Source organism: Macaca nemestrina, chromosome 3 (genome assembly GCF_043159975.1).
Source record: "Macaca nemestrina isolate mMacNem1 chromosome 3, mMacNem.hap1, whole genome shotgun sequence".
Taxonomy (NCBI): Eukaryota; Metazoa; Chordata; class Mammalia; order Primates; family Cercopithecidae; genus Macaca; species Macaca nemestrina.
In genome coordinates, this window is record NC_092127.1 from 79,161,195 (window position 1) to 79,183,418 (window position 22,224).

Genomic DNA, 22,224 nt, shown 5'->3' on the forward strand with positions numbered 1-22,224 from the left:
TGTCCATGGTTTTTGTTTTGTTTTGCTTTTTGAGACAGGGTCTCACTCCATCACCCAGGCTAAAGTGCAGTGGCTTGATTTCAGCTCACTGCAGCCTCCTCCTCCTGGTTCAAGTGATCCTTCTGCCTCAGCCTCCTGAGTAGCTGGGACCACTGGCATGGGCCAACATGCCTGGCTAATTTTATTTTATTTTATTTTATTTTTGTATTTTAGTAGAGATAGGGTCTCACCATGTTGCCCAGGCTGGCAGTCATCCGTGTTTTAAAAAGTCAAACAAAATAAAACTCCAAGGTAATTATGATGCACACTGCTGATTGAAGATCACCAACCCAGATCATAGCCACCTTAGAAACATATTGAAAATGAAGAAAAATAATGCAATAAATACTTGTTGCTATGACTTACGATGACATCGTTTCCCATCAGGAAGCAGAACAAATCCTACAGGGCATGTGCAGTAATAGGATCCAGGGGTGTTTTTACACCCAAGAGTACAGCCATGATTCCAAAAAGCACATTCATTAACATCTGCACAATGACAACAGCAAAATACATTCAAATGGCTATTTTTGAAAATAAGTTGTGCTATCACTAATAAGTCATCACAACGTAGGGTATCTCACATTTGTATATGCTGTAATTGATCATGGAAAGTCTGTTTTCCATACTCTAGCAAAAGGTAAACTAAGTCAATTCAATGATGATGAAAGCCATTTCTATTCTGTCACATTGCATTTTGTTTTCCCTCAGACAGAGTCTGGCTCTGTCACCCAGGCTGGAGTGCAATACCATGATCTCGGCTCACTGTAACACCATGATCTCAGTTCACTGCAACCTCTGCTTCCCAAGCTCAAGTGATCCTCCCACCTTGGCCTCCTGAGTAGCTGGGAGTACAGGTGCACACCACAACCCTTGGCTAATTTTTGTATTTTTTGTAAACATGGGGTTTTGCTATGTTGCCCAGGCTGATCTTGAACTCCGGGATTCAAGTGATCTGCTTGCTTTGGCTTCCCAAAGTCCTGGGATTACAAGTGTGAGTCACCACGCCCGGCCCAGCTTATACTTTCAAACACAGATTTTCATATTAGAATTACCCTTGGAAAAAATATAGTATTATTTCCTTTGAAAAGATATACCATGCCATTTAAGTTAGGGATTCTTGAAAGCTCTTTACAAGCTTAGGACATTTCCTATTGTGCTCTTCACCCTTCAAGACTGATCAGAGCCCTTTCCCTAAATGTGGAAACCTTCTCCAGCAGTTTTATTCTGGCTGAAGCCCCGGCCTTCCAGCTCACTGTTTCTATGCCATGGCTTTCACCCACTGGTCTCACGTAAGCAAGGGGTTATAATTAACAGGCAGATGCTAGATTTACCTGAGGTCTCACCCCAGCTAATTCCACTGGATGTGTGCTGCAGCCATTGGATTATTTTCATCACTAAACTACTGCACCTTCCAGGAAAAAGGACATAGTTTTTCTCCTGGGTTCATTGCACTTGGTCCAGAATCTGAAAACAGGAGGATCCCTAGACAACCAGCCTGATTCAGTTTCCCAAGCTTCCTACTAGATCTTTTTGGGATAAGAGTCACATACTCTTTGAGAATCTTATGATCCCTATGAAACCACTCCCCTAAAAATGTACGCATACTGAAATTTTGCACACAAACGCAGAGGTTGGTAGAATCCACTTAGAGAATCCCTGCCTTATATCAACCCCTAAGCATCCTCTCAGAGTATTTGATCTAGAAACACAAGATATGAAGAAGATAGGAAAGTATTACAAAGGCTTTACAAACAAGAAAAAATAAATAAAAAATAGTCTTCAGAGGTTGTGCGGGGGAGGGGGAGAATGGACTTGAAGTCGGTTTTCCATTGAGGTTCTGGCTAGCCCACTGAAGACAAGCCAGTGGCTCAGCTGGGCATTCCTCCCCTCAAGCAGCGACTCTTCCATTACTTTCACAGTACTTTCCGTCATTACCTTCACAATACTTCCGGTCTCGACTTAAGGCGTATCCCTCTGCACACGTGCACAAGTGTGACTGGGCGTCTTGCCCACACACAGTGCTGCTGCAGTTTCCTTTCCTCGATTTGTGAAGTTTCTGCTCTAAAAGAGAAGATGTTTTATTTGGAGTGAAGCCGTGTTTTGACAGAGGACACTGCTAAATCTCTTCCTGATTCTCAAGAGGTCTTATCTCTTTGCAACGTCTGCAGCCGCATCTCTCACGGATGCAAACTTAGCCAGAGCCCAGATTCCCCAGCATCCCAAAGCCCACTTTTTTCTCCAATTGTATTACTTCTCCAACACCTCTCAGGATTGGGCGTCCTGAGTAGCTGGAGATGTCATTTCTTAGGTTGCGAATGCTAACACTACTTATTAGCTTTTTCATTCTAATTTACTTTTATCACAAAAAAGCAAACAAATTCTGCAAATGAAATAAATGAAATAATCTGCTTAAGATATTAAAACAGATTCAAACCTAAGAATACTTTTTTTTCTGAGACTAGGTCTCCCTCTGTTGCCCAGGCTGAAGTGCAGTGGCACGATCTTGGCTCACTGCAACCTCAGCCTCCTGTGTTCAAGCGATTCTCCTACCTCAGCCTACCAAGTAGCTGGGATTACAGGTGCACACCACCACATCCGGCTAATTTTTGTATTTTTAGTAGAGACAGGTTGACCAGACTGGTCTCAAACTCCTGACCCCAAAGTGTTGGGATTACAGGCGTGAGCCACCATGCGTGGCCAAGAATACTTTTTAAGTATAATATTTATAGGTTAGATATGTAAGCTATTTAGCTGTTTTTAATATCATTATTTAACGAACATCTTTCAGACTCAATATATACCATTGCTATATCTCTGCTCCTCAAATTTCTTTTTTTTTTTTTTTTTTTTTTTTTTGAGACGGAGTCTCGCTCTGTCGCCCAGGCTGGAGTGCAGTGGCCGGATCTCAGCTCACTGCAAGCTCCGCCTCCCGGGTTCGGGCCATTCTCCTGTCTCAGCCTCCTGAGTAGCTGGGACTACAGGCGCCCGCCACCTCGCCCGGCTAGTTTTTTGTATTTTTTAGTAGAGACGGGGTTTCACCGTGTTATCCAGGACGGTCTCGATCTCCTGACCTCGTGATCCACCCGTCTCGGCCTCCCAAAGTGCTGGGATTACAGGCTTGAGCCACCGCGCCCGGCCTGTTCCTCAAATTTCTGAAGTTATTGCTGCCAGCGTCCCATATGTTCCAAATATCCCATAATAAATAGTAAAATCTGCTCAGTGAGTTGGGTGCTTGGGTTGAATTAGCCAGCTATATTGAACAAGGGGTCAATTTTGTACCATTGATTTTCAGAGCCAGAATCAAGCGCTAAACTAGTAACACCTACACTTGGCCCTCCATATCTGTGGATTCAACCAACCCAGGACTGAAAATATTTGGGAAAAAAAATTCCACAAAGCAAAGTTCCAGAAAATAAAACATGAATTTGCCATATGCCAAGCACTATGTTGAATTCACAGGAATGAAGTGATGTAGGTATTGTATTAGGTATTATAAGTAATTTAGAGATGATTTAAAGTATATGGGAGGATGTGCCTAGGTTATATACAAATACACCATTTTATATTAGGGACTTAAGCATTTGCAGATTTGGGTGTCTTGGGGGATACCAATCCCCCATGGATACTGGGGGACAACTACATATCTCTTTCCAAAAAGTTAATGAGATTTTTGTTTCTTTTGCACCTTACTTTTTGCCCATTTTAAAAACAATAGGACCATTGTAAAATACTATGAGAAATACAGAAGTAAGCTTAAGTGTAAGGGCAGATACCTAGAATGCAGATAGATACAGAGGCCAGAGGTCTGGCAAGAGGTGAAGGCCAAGGAAAACTACTGGGGTCATGGATTTTGAAGCCATGGCATTGTTAAAATCAGCTAGAACTGATGTATCGTGGAAACTGCTGAGGACCTGAGGAAAGGACTGCTGAGAACACCACCACTGCTGGGAAGGACACAGGAAACAAATCAGCAAGAGCCTGAGCAAAGCGGGCAGAGGACCTGAGACTGTTCTCCAAGTAGGCTTGGTTTCTCTGATCTGTTTATCTACTGATAAAGAAGTCTCCTCTGTCTGTATCCATTTCCCTTTATTTCAAAACTCAAAAGATAAAATTTCAACAAGTTTAATTAAAGGATCAAATTAGCTTTTATTTGGGATTCATGAATTGGCCAACATCTTGTCTAAAAATAGACAGATGCTACACTGGCCGTGGCAGCACAGTCAGTTTTGTGATATCGCTTGAGCAGGAACAAGAAAACAGCATAATGCATATCGTGGATTGGTTAACATCGGTTTACTTCAGGTTACTTTCCTCGTAAAGGTTAAACCAGATGGAATTTCCTTATGATACCAGTTAAAGCTGACCTGTTTGGGGATTTGGCTATCATCTCTCTCCTGATACCTCAGGGGGTCAGATAAACAAGTTAGTTTTGGTTTGGTGATTGGAATTTTAGCATGAGTGACTTCATTTTGGTTTAGTCTGTTGGGGCCAATTGCAGGAGCTCAGTCCAAATCAGTTGCCTCCCACAAATTTTATCTAACATCACTAGACATGACCGATAACGGTAAGATTCAGTAGAAACATTTTCTTGCCCCCTTGAAAATGTCCCTAGCATACATTGAGATCACCAGAGAGTATGCCACCCTCTAAAGATTCTGATTTGGTAAATCAAAGGCTCAGGAATCTGCATTTTTACAGAATCAGGAGTGATTATGATATCAGGAGGCTGTTTCACACACTTTGAGAAGCATTGGCCTAATGTACTAGCGAAATATTACACCTTCATCTTAGTTACAAGTAATTACTTTTAGCTAGTCTGTGTTATTTCCTTAGTTATTTTGAACCTGTTGTTTCAATTCTCTTTACAGAATTAAATGCAAAATCAGTCTTGTTAACTCTCAATACCATTCCAGTATTACCTGCTAAATCAGTTAAGATTTACATTGAATGATCTTGTGGATAACTGATTCCAAAAATTTTATTTCTTGCCTATGGTTTTCATGCTAATTATACATGTATAGTTACATTATTTTTCATGTTCTATATGTTTCAGTTAAACTATCAAAATTTTAAGCAAAATTAAAAATAAAATGGCCTAAATTTTAAAAGTGAATGACTAAAATTGGAAACTTGTAAATATTGAAGACAAAATTCATCCACTTTAAATTTCTTTTTAAAAAGCAGTAATAGTTTAACTTTTATTTTTATGAACTTTACAAGTGAACAACAACAAAAATCCAGAAAGGTTTGAGTTGGCCTTTTAATAGCACTGAAATGCAACCACTTTCTTGAGGTAACAAAAAATTGAAACACTATGCTTCTTACAAAAGTCTTTCCTTTGCCTTATAAAAATCTTTCCAAACTCAGCATACTGGATGATTACTGGATTATGAATCAGGAAAACTGAATTTTGTCTTGGGTCTTCCTTTTACAGCATATCACTTTATCTCTTTGACCTAAGTTTCCTAATTCGCAAAATAAACTTGTTGAAATAGATATTTGCTAAGATCCCTCTTTTAAAAAAATTCTATAGTTATAAACAGAATTAAATGTTTGTGATAAATTCATCTGAGTTTATACCTCTAAAGATTATCAAACCTTAATTACTGCTTATAGTATGGTAACAGAGAATCAAACTGTCTAATGAAGAAAATGACTATTGTCTCAGGTATTGAAAATGCTTTGCTCTTCTAGATCCAGTAATTTTTTTCTTTTTTCCCATACCTTTCTACTACCTCTCACCTGGATTTATATCTGTTCTTATCATGATCATCACCATCGTCACTACCACAATTATGTACATGCATCTTTTTTCCATCGATAAACTTCTGAGGCCAAGGCACAGTTATAGTCCCAGTAACACCTAGCATGGTGCCTTTTACAACATAGGCATCCAGTAAACGTTTAGAATACATCCACAAAAAACCCCTGTGATCATGCCACCTGCAACCTAACTCCCTATTTGTTTTTTCCTCAAAGTTCCAATCAACCTTAGAGCTAGAACTCAAAACAGTTTATCACAAGATGCTAGCCTAGTACTTTTTCCACTGTACCATGCTGCTGATGGTTTTAGTGATGCTTATTGACAATATACATCTCTCTTCAATAATGGACATAGGTAGGAAAGAAATCACTATTCTCCTCTGCCTAGTTGTGCTGATGACATGACCTGAATTCAGACAGTAAACACTTTAAAAGGTCATTTTAGGTGGTGGCAAAACACAGAGGATTGAGGGTTATATTTTCTTTAATCTCCTTAATCTTCTGCTGTTCTTTAGCTTCAAAATAGGCCAAAGCTAGCACTGAGAATGCTGCTGCTGACCTCAGATAACACCCCTTCTGAGAGCTGAGCAATGAGGCTTAATTACCTCTGAGATCATTAAAGCTCCTAATCATGGAGTTTAACGTCCACCACCAACTGCACCTTCAGTAACTGCCTGGCTAGGACACAGGCACTCACGGCCTTTACTACAGCACAGAGAATCTGTAGATTTTGCCCTGGCCCAGTTCTGAAACAATGCACTTGGGATTCCCTTTCCTGTTTTTTTCCACTGATCACATCTTTGTCTACCTCAAATTCCATGTAAGACGCACCTCATCAACAAAGCCTTTCTAGTCTCTTCCATTCAAACCCATAAACTTTAGTCATTCTAAAGTCATAACTAAGTATTTGGCATCCCCAATATTTAGCACACAACAATAAAAATTTTTGAATAACACTTTGTAAAGTATTTATATTGTCACATTTCATTTTCATAACAAGCCTTTGAGCTATACAGAGCAAGTATCATCTTCCATTTTACAGATTAGGAAATAGTGCCTTGTTAAGGATCATATAGAAAATAGAGTGTAGAACTGGGATGCTATTCCAAGCCTTCTGACCGTAACCCCCCTCTTTTTACCAGATATGTACAATTCTATGTGTGTGTGTTGATATTTATGCATTTGTATAAATATAAACATGCACATAAAATATATGTTCGTTTTATGAAATGTCTGTAAAAACCTGGTTATATTTTTGCTTCATTTGTTTATTGTCTTCATCATTAATGAGTTCTCAATAAATGATTGCCTCAACTTCCTCAAAAAACTTCTCAGACTGAACAGTATAGCAGTTTACTCTTGTCAGCTGATAGAAATACAAGGAAGAAAATACAAGAATGGCCATTCTGTGCTATTGAAATTCCTAATTACAGTAAAAAAAAGAAGAAAAACCAAAAAAAATCACCTAGCCAGAATTTAGCCACATGGTATCATATTCATCTGTACCCTTTTAGGAATCAAAAAGTAAATGAATCAACAAACTTAAAGCACTTTAAAAATAATGCTTTTGGCCAGGTGCAGTGGCTCATACCTGTAATCCCAGCACTTTGGGAGGCCAAGGCGGGCAGATCACCTGAGACCAGGAGTTGGAGACCAGCCTGGCCAACATGGTGAAATCCCGTCTCTACTAAAAATACAAAAATTAGCTGGGTGTGGTGGCGCATGCCTGTAGTCCCACCTACTTGGAAGGTTGAGACATGAGAATTGCTTGAACCTGGGAGGTGGAGGTTGCAGTGAGCCAAGATCATGCCACTGTACTCCAGCATAGGCGACAGAGCAAGACTCCATAGCTAAATAAATAAATAAATAAATAAATAAATAAATAAATATAATGCTTTTAACTCTTAGAAGAGCCCTTCAGGCCCATTGAGTCTTTTCTTATTGTATCCTCATTTCTGGTAGTTTGGTTGCCCATAGCAGGAAGATGGAAAATACAAGCCATGACATATGTACAACTATTATGTATCCATAATTAAAAATACATTTTAAAAAGACAAGGTGTATATGCCTCCACTCCCATTGTCACCACCACACCCCACCCACATTCACCAATGGCAGAAGTGGCTGCATGAGTCCAGTGTTCTTTCTCGCTGAGCCCAGATGTAGCCTTAATCTTGCATTCCAGATTGCCAGTGTCAATGGCTGCAAGACAGTAGGTAATTTCCCACACAGACTAGAAACCCTAGGTCAGGGTTCCTTCCAGAGAGAGATAGTACAATTTAAGTATCAAAACGGTAGCAATTACAGTGAATAAAAATGTCAATTATTTTTTAAAATCCATGACTTTATAGAGATACTTAAAGAAAAAGTGACCTTTGGAGGATGCTGGAGGGTTAGGACACTAACTCTTTATTTTGAAAACAGGTAAATTAAGAAATAGGATCGAATACTGAATTACCTTTACTATAAAGGCTCCTCCTCCAAAGGACAATCATATATCTCATTTGGAAAGGCTCCTCTTTGTATAAGAATCCCAGCTAATATATGCATAAACAGTGATGGAATTAGAATGTCATTGCCTGCTTTGAACCTCTAATAAAAAATGGCTCCAGGCAATGATAATCAATAGCTTCTAAAACCATTAAGCAAAAGACTGATGGGGAACTTGCAGTGGCTGGACAATGCTGGTGAATTCTGAAATGCTAATTAATTTTGAACATCCTAAAAAAGAATAAGAACCAGCCCCATGTGCCTTTTAATGTGGTACAGTGGGGAAGCTTACAGAACCAACTGCAGTGCCACCCATAAAGCATTCTTGCAAACAATCTGATTCTGATCAGATTTCTAAGCCTAAACTACCAGTTTATAGGTAACAAGGAAAGTAGAGAAACATGTTAAATGACACATGGGATATAATCTGCAAAATCCAGAAAGTGAAAAATTCTACAGGACTAATGATCTGTTTTCCTGAACAAACAAGTGGCAAGAAAAAGCCTCAGGTTAGAAAATAAACAGAGGCCACAGCCAGGTATGTGAAAACCTGCAAGATGTGAGAGCCAGCAGCAAGAAAGAAAACATAAAAATGATAAAGAGCAATTTCAAGAATTTAAAAGACATTTCAAATGGCAGCCATTTGGTGTCAGGGCAAACCCAGCTTTGCCTCAAACCAGTGCTATGCTTGCTGCAATGGCATGTATCCTTGTAAATGTGACTCTAGTCACTAAGAAAATGTCAATAACTATAAATGATGTTAAGAAAATATAGCAATCCATATTCTACTAATAGTTCCATGAAGAATAACAAAATTTTATGTGTTTAAACTAATAATTTAAAATTACATGAACTAAATATTTATCTTTCTAGGATGATTCTTTTCCAGGGGTTTCAAAATAACCAAGATTTTATAGTAGACACTCCAGCAACAAAATAATCAAAACAAATTAGACTCCCACCTTGGCAATTTTAGCTATACTAATTGCTTCCAGAAGCAAGTACATTTCCAGGAGGGCACAATTATCATTCATGAACTCACAGAATTAAATTCAGCCATCTTTTTATGCATGAAATGAATGTAAAGCATTTACACAGTGTTAGTAATAAATAACCTTCATTTCCCAAAGAATATGCTTTTGAAGCTCTCTTACAACTTAAAACTGAAATCTACATTTAAAGAATACAGAAAAAAGCAAAAATATTTTGACCTTTTACAACATAGTATCTATGAGCAATAAACTAGTTGTAAAATCCCCAGAAGTTGAACTTGAAATACTTTTCATTAAGATGTGTACAAAAATGTTCCCACACTATTTCTGAGATTTGTATAATAGTGTAGGTGTCAGGGCAGCCAGGATATCTGGCTAATAAGTTTAATCATGCCAACAAAAAATGTGGTATTCATCCTGTGCCTGTTTTCGGACAGCCAGGGGAGAAGCAAGAGAGAAAGAGAAAGACTTTAAGTTCCTGAAATTGAAAAAACAAAAATTTAAGAAAAATTTAAAAGGAAAAAGAGAAATAAGATTTTGACTCCACGATCTGTGCAAACTGAAGCACTTAACTACCAGGAGGCCATGGATAAATAATGATACGCTGAATTACAGGCTTTCCCAAAACAAATAAGGCACATGTAAAATACGAAATGATAGATAATAGAGTGTATTTGGAGATGCAGCATGGTATCAGTCTGTCTGGGTTCAAATCCCAATTCCACCACCCTGTGACCTTCAACAAGATATTGTGACATCTCTAAACCTCAGAACTTTTAATTTATAATATTACACTAATTATCACAATTGATAGAGCTGTTGTAAAGATGAAGTGAGATATTGTAAGGAAAATCCTTACATTATCACAAGAACAGATAATTTGGTACACATGCAATAATTATGGTATCTCTGTGAGCCAAGAAGTTGCATGTACTTAGATGGGTTATTTCAAATTCCAATTGAAACAAACAGACAACAAAAACAAAAACCTATGTACTCAGATATCACATATCTTTAAAACTTGTTCCTTACTATATTATTTAGGAGATAGAGTGCCAAAGAATTTTTTTTCGCTTGGTTTTTATTTCCAGGGTGGGAGGGGTTTGAGACAGAGTCTTGCTCTGTTGCCCAGACTAGAGTGCAGTGGCCTGATCTCGGCTCACTGCAACCTCTGCCTCCCGAGTTCAAGTGGTTCTCCTGCCTCAGCCTCCCAAACAGCTGGGATTACAGGTGGACGCCACCACACGCAGCTACTTTTTGTATTTTATTTTATTTTATTTTTTCAGTAGAGACAGGGTTTCACCATGTTGGCCAGGCTGGCCTCAAACTCCTGACCTCAGGTGATCCACCCGCCTTAGCCCCCCAAGGTGCTGGGATTACAGGTGTGAGCCACCGTGCCTGGCTCGCTTGTTTTTTCAACTCTTGTTTATTAAAGTCGTTTAGGCATTGGGAATGCAATGGAGAGTTGTATTCTCTGTCCTCCAAGGACTAAGGAATATAAAAAGACAGACAACTACAGCAAAGCATGGTAAGTGTCATATGATTGGGGAAATTCTCCGAGAACACATTCTCTGGAACAGCTAACTTTGGCTCACAGTGGATCAAGGAAGGTGTTCCTGAAGGAAGTCACGTTGGACCTGTTTCTCAAAGAATGAGGGGAGACAGCCAGTGAAGGGACAGAGGTGGCGAGTTCCTGAGTATGCAGACCAGGCTGGAGAAGAGAGCAAGTGTACCTCATGAAAGGAAAGTACATCTTTGAGAATGGTTGCAACAGAGAATGTAATACAAACAAGGGTTGAGAGAAGAAGCTGAGAAATGAGCAGAAGACTTGGTGAACCTGAGGAAGAGACTACACTTTAATTATTGGTGGTTAGGAATTGTCAGCAAATTTTAATCAAACAGTGACATGACTGGGCCTTCTTTTTGAGGGATTATGCTCCCTGCAGCAGAGAAAATGGAGACAGGGATACTAGGCAGGAAGATGCTGGAGAGAGAAACCTGTGGGAAGGGCACAGTGGTTAGATCGTAAAGGGTAGAATTGTTGGGATGCAGAGATTGATTTCATGGGATGAGAGTGAGGAAGACGAAGGAACAGGCAACTCCTTGGTTTTTGCTTTGGGAGATGGGGTGGAGAGTGACGCCATTCACTGAGTTGATTACACTAAAGGGAGAGGAGCTGGGGAAGAGGGAGGTGAAAGTTGCTAGGTCAGTTATTTTCTTTGAGTCTGAAACACTTGGAAGAAATCCAAGTAGACATGCTTACAAGGCAGATAATTATAAGGGCCTTGATAAGGATATTTTTACTGAGCCCAAACACACGCATTTTATGGGCCCCCTGCAGGACCCTGAGCTTGGAAGGTGCAGACAGCAAGCAGACATGGTGCAGAAGAAGGACCAGCACAACTGCTCTTTAGGAAACTGGTCAGATCATCAGAAAACAGCCTGATGGTAAAACTGTGGCTCTATTACTTGGACTTGGGGTGCAGCATGCAGATATATCTGCAGCATGAAGCTCCTCCAGAATGAGACAACCTGAATCTACAAGCCAAGGACTTGTTCAAACCAACAAACCAATCTTCCACGTGAAGTTCTGTGGCTTTGCCTTTTGCAAACCCCTGCCTTGCCTTGGCCAGGCAGTCTTCACCAGGGCTGCTCCTTTTTGTATATTATGAATAAATTCCCATGTTTAAAGTCAATTGTCTCTGTAGCTTAACTCTGCAGCAGATCTTTGCAGCCTGACACTCATTATGCCTGAGTCCTTTTTAAAAAAAATTTCTCTAGAGCCCCCCCGCCCCAGAAAAGAGGTCTGAACTACAAATAATAGATTCAAGAGTCCTGTGGGCTGCTGCATAGGAAATAAAACAGAAAAATGACATGGGTTGTGTCACTGTTAGAGAGTAATGATGCACATAACCATATGAATGGTTCTGAGAAATTCCACTCGAGAAAAAACTCATTCAACTTTATTGAACACACCATCTCTAAATTGCTTGACCCCGAAAGGTTTTTTCTCCTAAGTAACCTCATTAAATCCCATAGAACTAGAGTTTTGAGGCCAGGCACTGTGGCTCATGCCTGTAATCCCAGCACTTTGAGAGGTCAAGGCGGGTGGATCACCTGAGGTCAAGAGTTTAAGACCAGCCTGGCCAATATGGCAAAACCCCGTCTCTACTAAAAATACAAATTAGCTGGGCATGGTGGTGGGTGCCTGCAATCCCAGTGACTCAGGAGGCTGAGGCAGAGAGAATTGCTTAAAACCCAGAAAGCGGAGGTTACAATGAGCTGAGATTGCACCACTGCACTCCAGCCTCAGCAATAGAGCGAGAGACTGTCTCAAAAAAAAAAAAAAAAATACTAGAGTTTTGTAGAACATGCTTTGATAAATGATAGCTTAGGCATTTTGCAAGAAGTAAGTTTATTGATATTCACGTTTGTGTAAATATTTATATTTTATAACAAAAATAATATCAACCAGATTATATGATTTTTCTGTTATTTCTTCACTGAAGTAGCTTCACTACTAAATGCTTTGTAAAGCAAAGTACTACCTTCCAGATCACCAGAGGAGCTGCAATTTAGGCATAATATCCATGAGGAACTAACCAGACTCTAGAGAAGTATGTCTTTACATCTGAAGGATAGGCTGGGCACAGTGGCTCATGCCTGTAACCCCAGGACTTTGGGAGGCTTAGGCAGACAGATCGCTTGAGCTCAGGAGTTTGAGACCAGCCTGGGCGATATGGTGAAACCCCACATCTACCAAAAATACAACAAAATTAGCCAGATGTGGTGATGCACGCCTGTAATCCCAGCTACTCAGGAGGCTGAGGCAGGAGGATTGCTTGATGCCAGGAGATGGAGGTTGCAGTGAGCCGAGATCACACCATTGCACTCCAGCCTGGGCAACAGAGCCAGACTTCGTCTCAAAAAAAAAAATCTGAAGGATGTCAGACACATTGAAAACCTGATAAAATTTATATACCATCTCCCTAGGTGGAACAGTGCATATTTTTTCATCTAACCCTAAAATCAATAGATCCACAGGCCCTACATCCCAGGTAAAGAGCTCCTGCTTTCTAAGACACTAAAACAATTTAAACCAAATCAATAATCGCCAAAATAACAGTGCCCCTGAAATCAAAAGTCCTTTGCACTTGGAGTATGTGTGAAGCGCATCTTTTGGTCAGTAACCTAAGCCAATCTCCAATACCAATTGTCTTCCGGGTTCCAGGTTTATCTGTGGCTCTGCAGCTGGCAGAGGCTTTCCAATCAAATTCTATTACTTGCCACATTGTTTGGGACTGCTCTTTAGTGAATCATTGTAGATTTTCTTCTGAAATTCACGCTTTCAGTTATCCTCTTTGAACTCCCTGTCGCAGAGGGTAAGTAGTGAGGGGCTCTGAAGACACAATATATTTATGGTAGAAAGAACACTAAACTGAGAGATTGATGATAGGACATTTTCTCCCACATTCATCATTAACTAGCTATGTAATCATGGAAAAGATGATCTATTTCTTCAGGTCTCTCAATTATGAAATGAGTACAATTATTCCTACCCTTCCTGTCTCACAACATTGTTGTGACAAACCGATAAACTAAAGCCCATGAAAACACTTTGAAAATTCGGAGGTGACATATAAATGTAAGAGAGGGTGATGATGATGGCAGACATATCTCTAATTACTGTGAATGGGACTCAGTAAACACTGGGACTCAGTAAATACTTGTTCATAATGGTTATTGGTTATGATTTTGTTGTGAGTCATCACCACTCAGACAATGAGTTGTATGTGAAGACAGCTTGAGTTGAAATTTCCCATGGAAGGTATGTGGCAGTGTATCAGATTCACTACCTTTATGTGTAGACGATCTACACTACTATTATGGATTCACCCATCTATTTTATAGCATTGCCACTAGGTTGTTGCTATTTAATGTGGTGCTAGAACCCACAGTTGAGCTGTTTCCCACAACTCTAGCTTTGTGAATTAAAGTGAGATCGCACCACTGCACTCCAGCCTGGGTGACAGAGTAAGACTCCATCTCAAAAAAAAAAAAAAAGAAAGAAAGAAAGTAGAAGATATAAACAATTCTATCTCTATTTCTGTACTTCAGAGAGCTATTTAAGGCTAACATTAAATCTATTTTAAAACCTTCTTGAAATAAAACTTTTACATAAAGGCGAGATGTTAGTGGCACATCATTCACGAGGTACATTGAGCAGCCTAACGATCATAACAAATGTTTTAAACCTGACAACTTTTTTTTTCTGTAGGCTCCTTGTGGTATTTCACAAAAGCCTAACAATTTTTTTTTTTTTTTTAATTTTAATTTGAGACAGAGTCTCACTCTGTCACCCAGTCTGGAGTGCAGTGGAGCGATCTTGGCTCACTGCAGCCTCCATGTCCTGGGTTCAAGCGATCCTCCTGCCTCAGCCTCCCAAATAGCTGGGACTACAGGCATGCGCCACCATGCCCGGCTAATTTTTGTATTTTTTGTAGAGACAGGGTTTTGCCATTTTGGCCAGACTGGTCTCGAACTCCTGACCTCAAGCGATCTGTCTGCCTCGGCCTCCCAAAATGCTGGGATTACAGGCCTAAAAACTTTTTAAAAACAATTACATGGTAAAGAATTCAGGGACCGGGGCCGGATAATGGCGGGCGCTGCAGAAGATGCGCGAGCTCTTTTCCGGGCTGGGGTCTGCGCGGCCCTGGAGGCCTGGCCGGCCTTGCAGATCGCTGTGGAGAATGGCTTCGGGGGTGTGCACAGCCAGGAGAAGGCCAAGTGGCTGGGGGGTGCAGTGGAGGATTACTTCATGCGCAATGCTGACTTGGAGCTAGATGAGGTGGAAGACTTCCCTGGAGAGCTGTTGACCAACGAGTTTGATACAATTGTGGAAGATGGGAGTCTGCCCCAGGTGAGCCAGCAACTGCAGACCATGTTCCACCACTTCCAGAGGGGCGACGGGGCTGCTCTGAGGGAGATGGCCTCTCGCATCACTCAAAGAAAACGCAAGGTCACAGCTACTGCACTGAAAACAGCTAGAGAGACTGATGAGGATGAAGATGATGTGGACAGTGTGGAAGACATGGAGGTCACAGCTCCGAATGATGGGGCTGCCACAGATGGGGTCTGCTCCCAGCCTGAACCCTCTGATCCAGACGCTCAGACTATTAAGGAAGAGGATAGAGTGGAAGATGGCTGGACCATTGTCTGGAGAAAAAAATGAGTGGGGATGGTTGGAAATGGCTTTGGGCCCTTATTTGCTAGTTCTGAGAGTTGTCTGTAGGGTTGTTTTTTTTTTTTTTTTTTTTTTTTGAGGATTGCAGACCTGTGGACTGGTTACCCCATCTCCACCCTCTCCCCTGTTCCCGTGTCTGGCTCCCTCCAGGGCAAGGAAAACCTAGGGTCCTTGGTCTTGGGGGTGCGGGGACCTTGTCCAGCACATTCCCTTGGGCCTTTAGTTAACATCTGAGTGACCAAGCCGGGTTCCCCAGTACAGTGTCTTTTGGGTGCAGTCATTGTGAGGAAGGGGATGAGTGAGTGTGGGTGTGGCTGGAGGAGGAGCTAGATGCCAGTGGGCAGGTGGATTTGGGGAGGAGAGGACCAGCAGGAGCAGCAGCAGTACTCAGTGATAGGGGGCTGGCTGGGTCAGGAATGGTGAGATGAACGTGCAAGTGGAAGAGAGAATAGTTGAAGATGTGAATGAAAGTAGCTCTGGAGCCTTTCCCTTACCCCACCCCCCACACATGCAACAGCTCTGTACCCCTGCCCAGAACTTGGAACCTCCCAGGAATGCTGCCTTCCTGCAGCCCAGCCTCCAGCCCTGGGTTCCCTCAGGAAATCGAAGACCTTGGCTAGGTGGTGAGCTTGGAAGAGCTGGGCTTTGTTTTCTGCCTCCTGTAACCTCTTTCCTTACTCCTTATCCCATCCCATTTGAGTTCAGGGGTGAGGCTTAAGATCTTAATAAATAATACCTTACAGATTAAAAAAAAATTCAAACAGAGAAGACCACATTTACAGGTGGAAATTTGGGACTGTGACTAGATTCAGTCAATCACTTATTCTTTTCACTAATATTTACCATCTAAAATTTATTTATAAATACCTACTGTATATATGGTGGCTAAAAAAAGCAAACAAAATATACATGGTTTCTACCTGTATGGCACTTACAATCAAATGGGAGAGAGAATCCAAAGAAAGCAAATGTGTATGTAGTTACACCTCGCGATGGGTTCAATGAAAGGTGTACTATGAAAAAAGTAAGAGGTGAAGGGGCCTATTTTGATTGGCTTATCAGAGAAGACCTATCTGAGGACATGACATTTAAGCTCAGAACTGAAGAGAAGTCTAAGCCAAGGAAGAGTGTCTGCAAAACCCTAAAGGAATGAAGGAGATTAGCATGTTTGAGGAGTTATAGCAAGACTTGCACTAAATTCTAGTGAGGGCAGAGATCAGTAGAGCAGGTTGGTCAAATATTGACGAGACTGGTAAAATGCTGAACTTCAACCTAAGTGCAAAGAAAAGCTTTTGACAGATTTTGTGTAGGAGAATGAATAGATCAGATTCAGAAAACAGAAGGATCAGTTGAGCGGCTACTGTAGTAGGCGAAACAAAAAGTGCCTGTCTGTTTAGACTATGGCAGTGGCAGTAGAGAAGAGAAGTGGACATTTGAAAAGTATATAGAAGGTAGAATGGAATGGATTTGGTGTTGGATTAGAAATTGGGGGTGCGACAGTAGGAAAAATCAGAGATGGCCCTGTAGATCCCAGAATATGCCACTCCAAAATAGGAAAGATTGTTGAGCTTCAAACAATTAAAAAGAAATAGATACAGAAAAGCTATCTCTATTTGCCTAAATGCAAGACACAGATTTACGAAGACAATAGGTACCCCGTCTCTACCAGGAATCACAAAAGTTAACCACTGAAGACAACTTTAGATCCTTATGGCCTCGCAATGGCTGCGGAGGTATCTACATTAACAAGCTTTATTTTTAATTTATTTTTATTTATTTATTTATTATTTTTTGAGACAGAGTCTTGCTCTGTTGCCCAGGCTGGAGTGCAGTGGTGCAATCTTGGCTCACAGAAAGCTCCACCTCCTGGGTTCACGCCATTCTCCTGCCTCCCAAGTAGCTGGGACTACAGGCGCCCACCACCACACCCAGCTAATTTTTTTGTATTTTTAGTAGAGATGGGGTTTCACCATGTTAGCCAGGATGGTCTCCATCTCCTGACCTTGTGATCTACCTGCCTCGGCCTCCCAAAGTGCTGGGATTACAGGCGTGAGCCACCATGCCCAGCCAACAAGCTTTATTAACTAGCATTTAGCTGCCATTTATTTGCCTTCCCCCAACTTGCTGCCCACAGAAACTCAAAGTCCTTTTCCTCTGTCTTGTCACTTCTCTAAAAATTTACTGTTTTTTATTAAAGATACTACATAAGCTGGCATTTAAAGCCACCTCTTTGAGAGCTACTACTTCCCCAGGTTTCTCCCATGTATATACAAATGTGCATGCTAATCCTTTTCTATTTGTTATTCTTTCTTTCTTCCTTCCTTCCTTTCTTCCTTTCTTTCTTTTCTTTTTCTTTCTTTCTTTCTTCCTTTCTTCCTTTCCTTCCTTTCCTTCCTTTCCTTCCGTCTTTCCTTCCTTCCTTCCTTCCTTCCTTCCTTCCTTCCTTCCTTCCTTCCTTCCTTTCTTTCTTTCTTTCTTTCTTTCTTTCTTTCTTTCTTTCTTTCTTTCTTTCTTTCTTTCTTTCTTTCTTTCTCTCTTTCTTTCTTTCTTTTTTTGAGACAGAGTCCTGCTGTGTTGTCCAGGCTGGTCTCAAACTCCTGGCCTCAAGCAATCCTCCCACCTCAGCCTTCCAAAGTGCAGAGATTACAAGTGTGAGCCACCATTGCTGGACTTCTATTTGTTTTTCTCTTGTTAATCTGCCTTTTCTTACAGGGGTCTATTATAACTAAGAATATATGAGGGTTGAAGAAAAAAACATTTTTCCCCCTACAAGCCCTCATTGTCTGGCTCAAGCAGGTAAATGGGTGGGAACTATGTGTCAGGCCCCGCACAAGGTCAATGATGACTCACCACGCTCCCGAGCATCATCTTCTGCCTTGGGCTGTGCAAGTGGATGCACTACTTTCAGTTCACCAGGTGGTACAAATGATGGATGGAGGTTAATTCTAACCATATCCTTTCCAGTGTGTTTGTTGGCTATCCAAATTGTCCTCGTTTTCCATGTTGAATAGAAGACATGGTCACCAAAAAGGGACATTGCAAACAAATTGTGCCTAAAAAGCAACCACAAAAGAAAAAAGAACAATAGAACATTTGTTCCTTGGCTTATTAGAGTTTTACTTCATTTCAATTTATTGTCTAAGTTTTAACTACCTACCTTTTCCATTGTTTCTCATTTACGTTTAGAAAAGTATATTAAGTTTAAAATTTTATTTATGTCATCATACTCTGAGCTAATAAGATATAATTTCTAGCTCCAGATCCATTATCTCATTAATCTTTTAGTCATCCAATAAGTGTGATGAAAATGGGGAAGAACATAGGAACCGGGTAAGAATGGGTTTCTAGTGACATCAATTTCACATGACTAATTTCTGCCTTTTGCCACAAAGCTGGAAAGTCAGTTGCTGGCATGATAGCAAACCAATGAAATATAAAAATATATATAACATAATAATTCCAAAAAGAATAACTATGATCAACATGTGAGAACTTATTACGTGCCAAATACTCTGTTAATTATTTTTGTTTGTATTCATTTACTTTCCCTTCACAATAATCCCAAGAGAGAGATGCTATGATTATCCTCACATTAAAGGAAACTGAGGATAAGAGAAGTTATAGAACCTACTCAAAGTCACTCATCTAACAGATGAGTTCAATCTGGAGCTTGAACTCAAGTCTTTTGGATTCAAAATCTATGGCCTAAACTACTATACCAGTTCTGTTGACAAAAGTAAAATTAATTTATCTTGTGGACTTCAAACGACAACTGTTTTATTTTATACCAAGAGTAAAACTTACTGTGTTGGATGTTTACTAACATGGACAGAACCTCCATCATAATCACAGGAGCAAATAAGAGAATTGCTTCCTTCTCTGCTGTACTGAATCCAAAACAGCCGCTTATCAAGCACATCCAATGACACAGCCGTTATTTTCTCTGATGTCTCTAACAGAGACTTCACTTCCACACCATCAAGATCTGCTCTGTAAAGGCTGCCAGCCACCTCTGAAGACCAAAATATAAACCTGAGGGAAAACACATTACATAGACCCAAAAATGAACGTATAGTGCCTTAAATGGCCAACTCTCTCAATGTTTCAGCAGCTCCTGCACAGGGCAAGTTTGACTTTTTTGAATGGAAATGTATTCAACAAGCAAACACTGCCCTATTGTAACATTACAAGCAATTTCAAGTTAGAAGGGGAATTATGTCTCTATAGCAGAAAACCATGATAGTTAGGAATATTTATGAAGGGATCCTGTCTCAGTTGAAATGCAGGCAATTGTCCTATAGAAAATGGTGCCTGTGTGCTACAAAGAGAGCTTTGGTCTCAGTGAGAGGACCCCTTTGAATTTAAAATGTTATAATTCTATCAATCTTCACTAGATTTGTAAATATATTTCAATGTCTGAATACAGCAGAATTTACCTTTCTACTGGATCAACTGCTATATTTGCAGGATATTTTAAAGCACTTAAAAGAACGTGGGAATTATTTCCTTTCATATCTGTTACTGTAATGATTCCTTCCTGTTGATTTGACCAAATAACTTCTTCATTTATCCAATTTATTGCCATTCCAGAAACATTTTTCTCTATATTACATACTCTCTGCAAAATCAAATTTTAAAATTGTTATTAATATTTCCCCATTCACAACAAAATTATTTTAATTGTTATATATAAAAAGTCTATTCTTTTAAGAACTTGTCATCTTTATGCATTTCCAAAATTGTTTAAATAATAAAGTAGTCACAGATATGGTGTCTTTGTTTTGATGCAGCATTATTAAACCTCCTGCGACCCCTAAGTAAATATTTCTGGAAATAGTATTTATATCATAGCTTTGAAACTAAAAATTATCCTACACACTATTTAAACTAGGCAGCCAACCATCATGTATTAATCATTTCAACTACAGTAATAGTGAAATTTTGCTGCAACCGTGAAGACAGCCTATTCCATTCCATTTGCTAATGGAACTTTCCAGATCTTCAACTGAACTCAATTCCAAGCTTTGCAAGATTTCCTTGGAGTTTGAGCTTACAGACATGAACTTGATGAATTTCTCATTATGGCCTTTATTCTTCTGGCCCTCTTCCTCCAATAGGCCTTCTTCCTTTCCACAGTCCTTCATGCCCTCACACTGTGACATGAGAGTAGCAGGGCGTCTTTTTATGCGCCTTGGGCTGTATTCCCAGCTCCTTCATGATAAAAATGCCCAACCAAAACTTTTCATCTCTTAATTTCAGCCAAGGGCAGGTAAGCTGGTCTTCTTGGGGAATGGAGGTTGCGAGGTAGGCAGAAGCCCCAATTTGAACTGTTGAAGATTTTCATGGTGTAAATATTCCACCATGGCCGACATCCAGCTACCCAGGTGACATCATTGAAATCAGAGTTGGGCTGAAATTGCATAATCTCATGAGCCTGTGCTATTTCTACATCTCATGTAAATAAGTCTAGCCAACTTATTTTACCATTGAAAATAATGGTCAAAACCGCAATTACCTTTGCACCAACCTAATACATTCATAAACTAGCTCACCCAGGCAAATTGTTTGCATTTTAACAGTTGTCCTTTATAAGCAATGTTTTAACCCAAAGGAAGGAATATAGGGATGGAATTTTAGGCATCAGGCTGATCCTTTCCTAATGACTTGACATAAATTCACAACTATTTTAAGTTTTTCCATGTTCTTGATAGGAAACCCTTCAGATTCTTAGACTCAAGGTTTGAAACTATACTACCACATGTCTGGAGGATAATGAGTAGCCATCCTTGTTAAAAGTGAGATTAGCAAGTATTAGAGATGTGGTAAAACAGATTAGCACCTAACTGAAGCTTTTAAGAATAATTGGAAAGAGAAAGATTTGGCTAAAAAACAAAAAAAAATTGTGCACTTTGTGTTGAGAAATCAACTCTTAAAATTTCTCTAGGCACATGATCTTTGTAATCCATCACCGAATTGAGAGAAACATTCCTCCTGGGACTCATATAAGGGTTCTACCAGCTAAATAGAAAGATTAAGGATCTTTTGTATGTACTTGAAGTAAAGTACCTTGTATCTGTCATCTGCTATATTATTTTTTTCCAAAGTGCAACCACTGTGAGAATAAAAAGAAGAAAAGTTTTCTTTCTACATGTCAGGTGCCAACACCCATGATGGAGATTTTATACAGATAAAACAGGGTCTCTCAACTTCAGCACTAATGACATTCCGGGCTGGATAATTCTTTATTCTGGGGCTGTTCTGCACAGTGTGAGATGTTTTGCAGCATCCCAGGCCTTTCCCCACTAGATGCCTTTATCGTCTCCACCTTCCTACTTCATCCGCTTGTGACAACCAAAAATGTTTCCAGACACTGCCAATTGTTCCCTCAGGGAAAAACTGCCCCCCATCTGAGAACTACTGGGGTACCTTACAAATAGCAAGAAATAATCATGCAAATAATCTATCTTCATAAAATGGTGATCTGATTTAATAAACTCAGATATTTTCAAAATTACATTCATATCTTCACTTTCTCATTTTGGGGCTTTTGAAGAATATCAATGTGTGGACTTACTCAATAATATACTACCACATATGTAGATTAAATAAACGCCTATATTTGGCAGACACACATTTGAATTGTAATATAGTTTTCATTTATCTATACATTAAGAATTCAATATATTATATTTG

At 40.0% G+C, this 22,224-nt stretch overlaps 1 protein-coding gene and 1 pseudogene across 1 annotated transcript in view; one reads left to right on the forward strand and one right to left on the reverse strand.

Moving 5' to 3' along the window:
* The window catches only part of LOC105486254 (epidermal growth factor), a 100,473-nt gene that overhangs the window by 50,671 nt on the left and 27,578 nt on the right, over positions 1–22,224 (reverse strand). The window contains exons 3-7 of the mRNA XM_071093195.1: positions 19,968–20,149; positions 19,336–19,563; positions 18,382–18,584; positions 1,978–2,103; positions 406–528 (exon numbers count right to left, since the gene is read on the reverse strand). Coding sequence (XP_070949296.1) covers positions 406–528; positions 1,978–2,103; positions 18,382–18,584; positions 19,336–19,563; positions 19,968–20,149 — 862 coding nt within the window. The remainder of the gene's footprint in view (positions 1–405; positions 529–1,977; positions 2,104–18,381; positions 18,585–19,335; positions 19,564–19,967; positions 20,150–22,224) is intronic.
* LOC139362346 (pre-rRNA-processing protein TSR2 homolog pseudogene) lies at positions 14,934–15,610 on the forward strand (annotated as a pseudogene).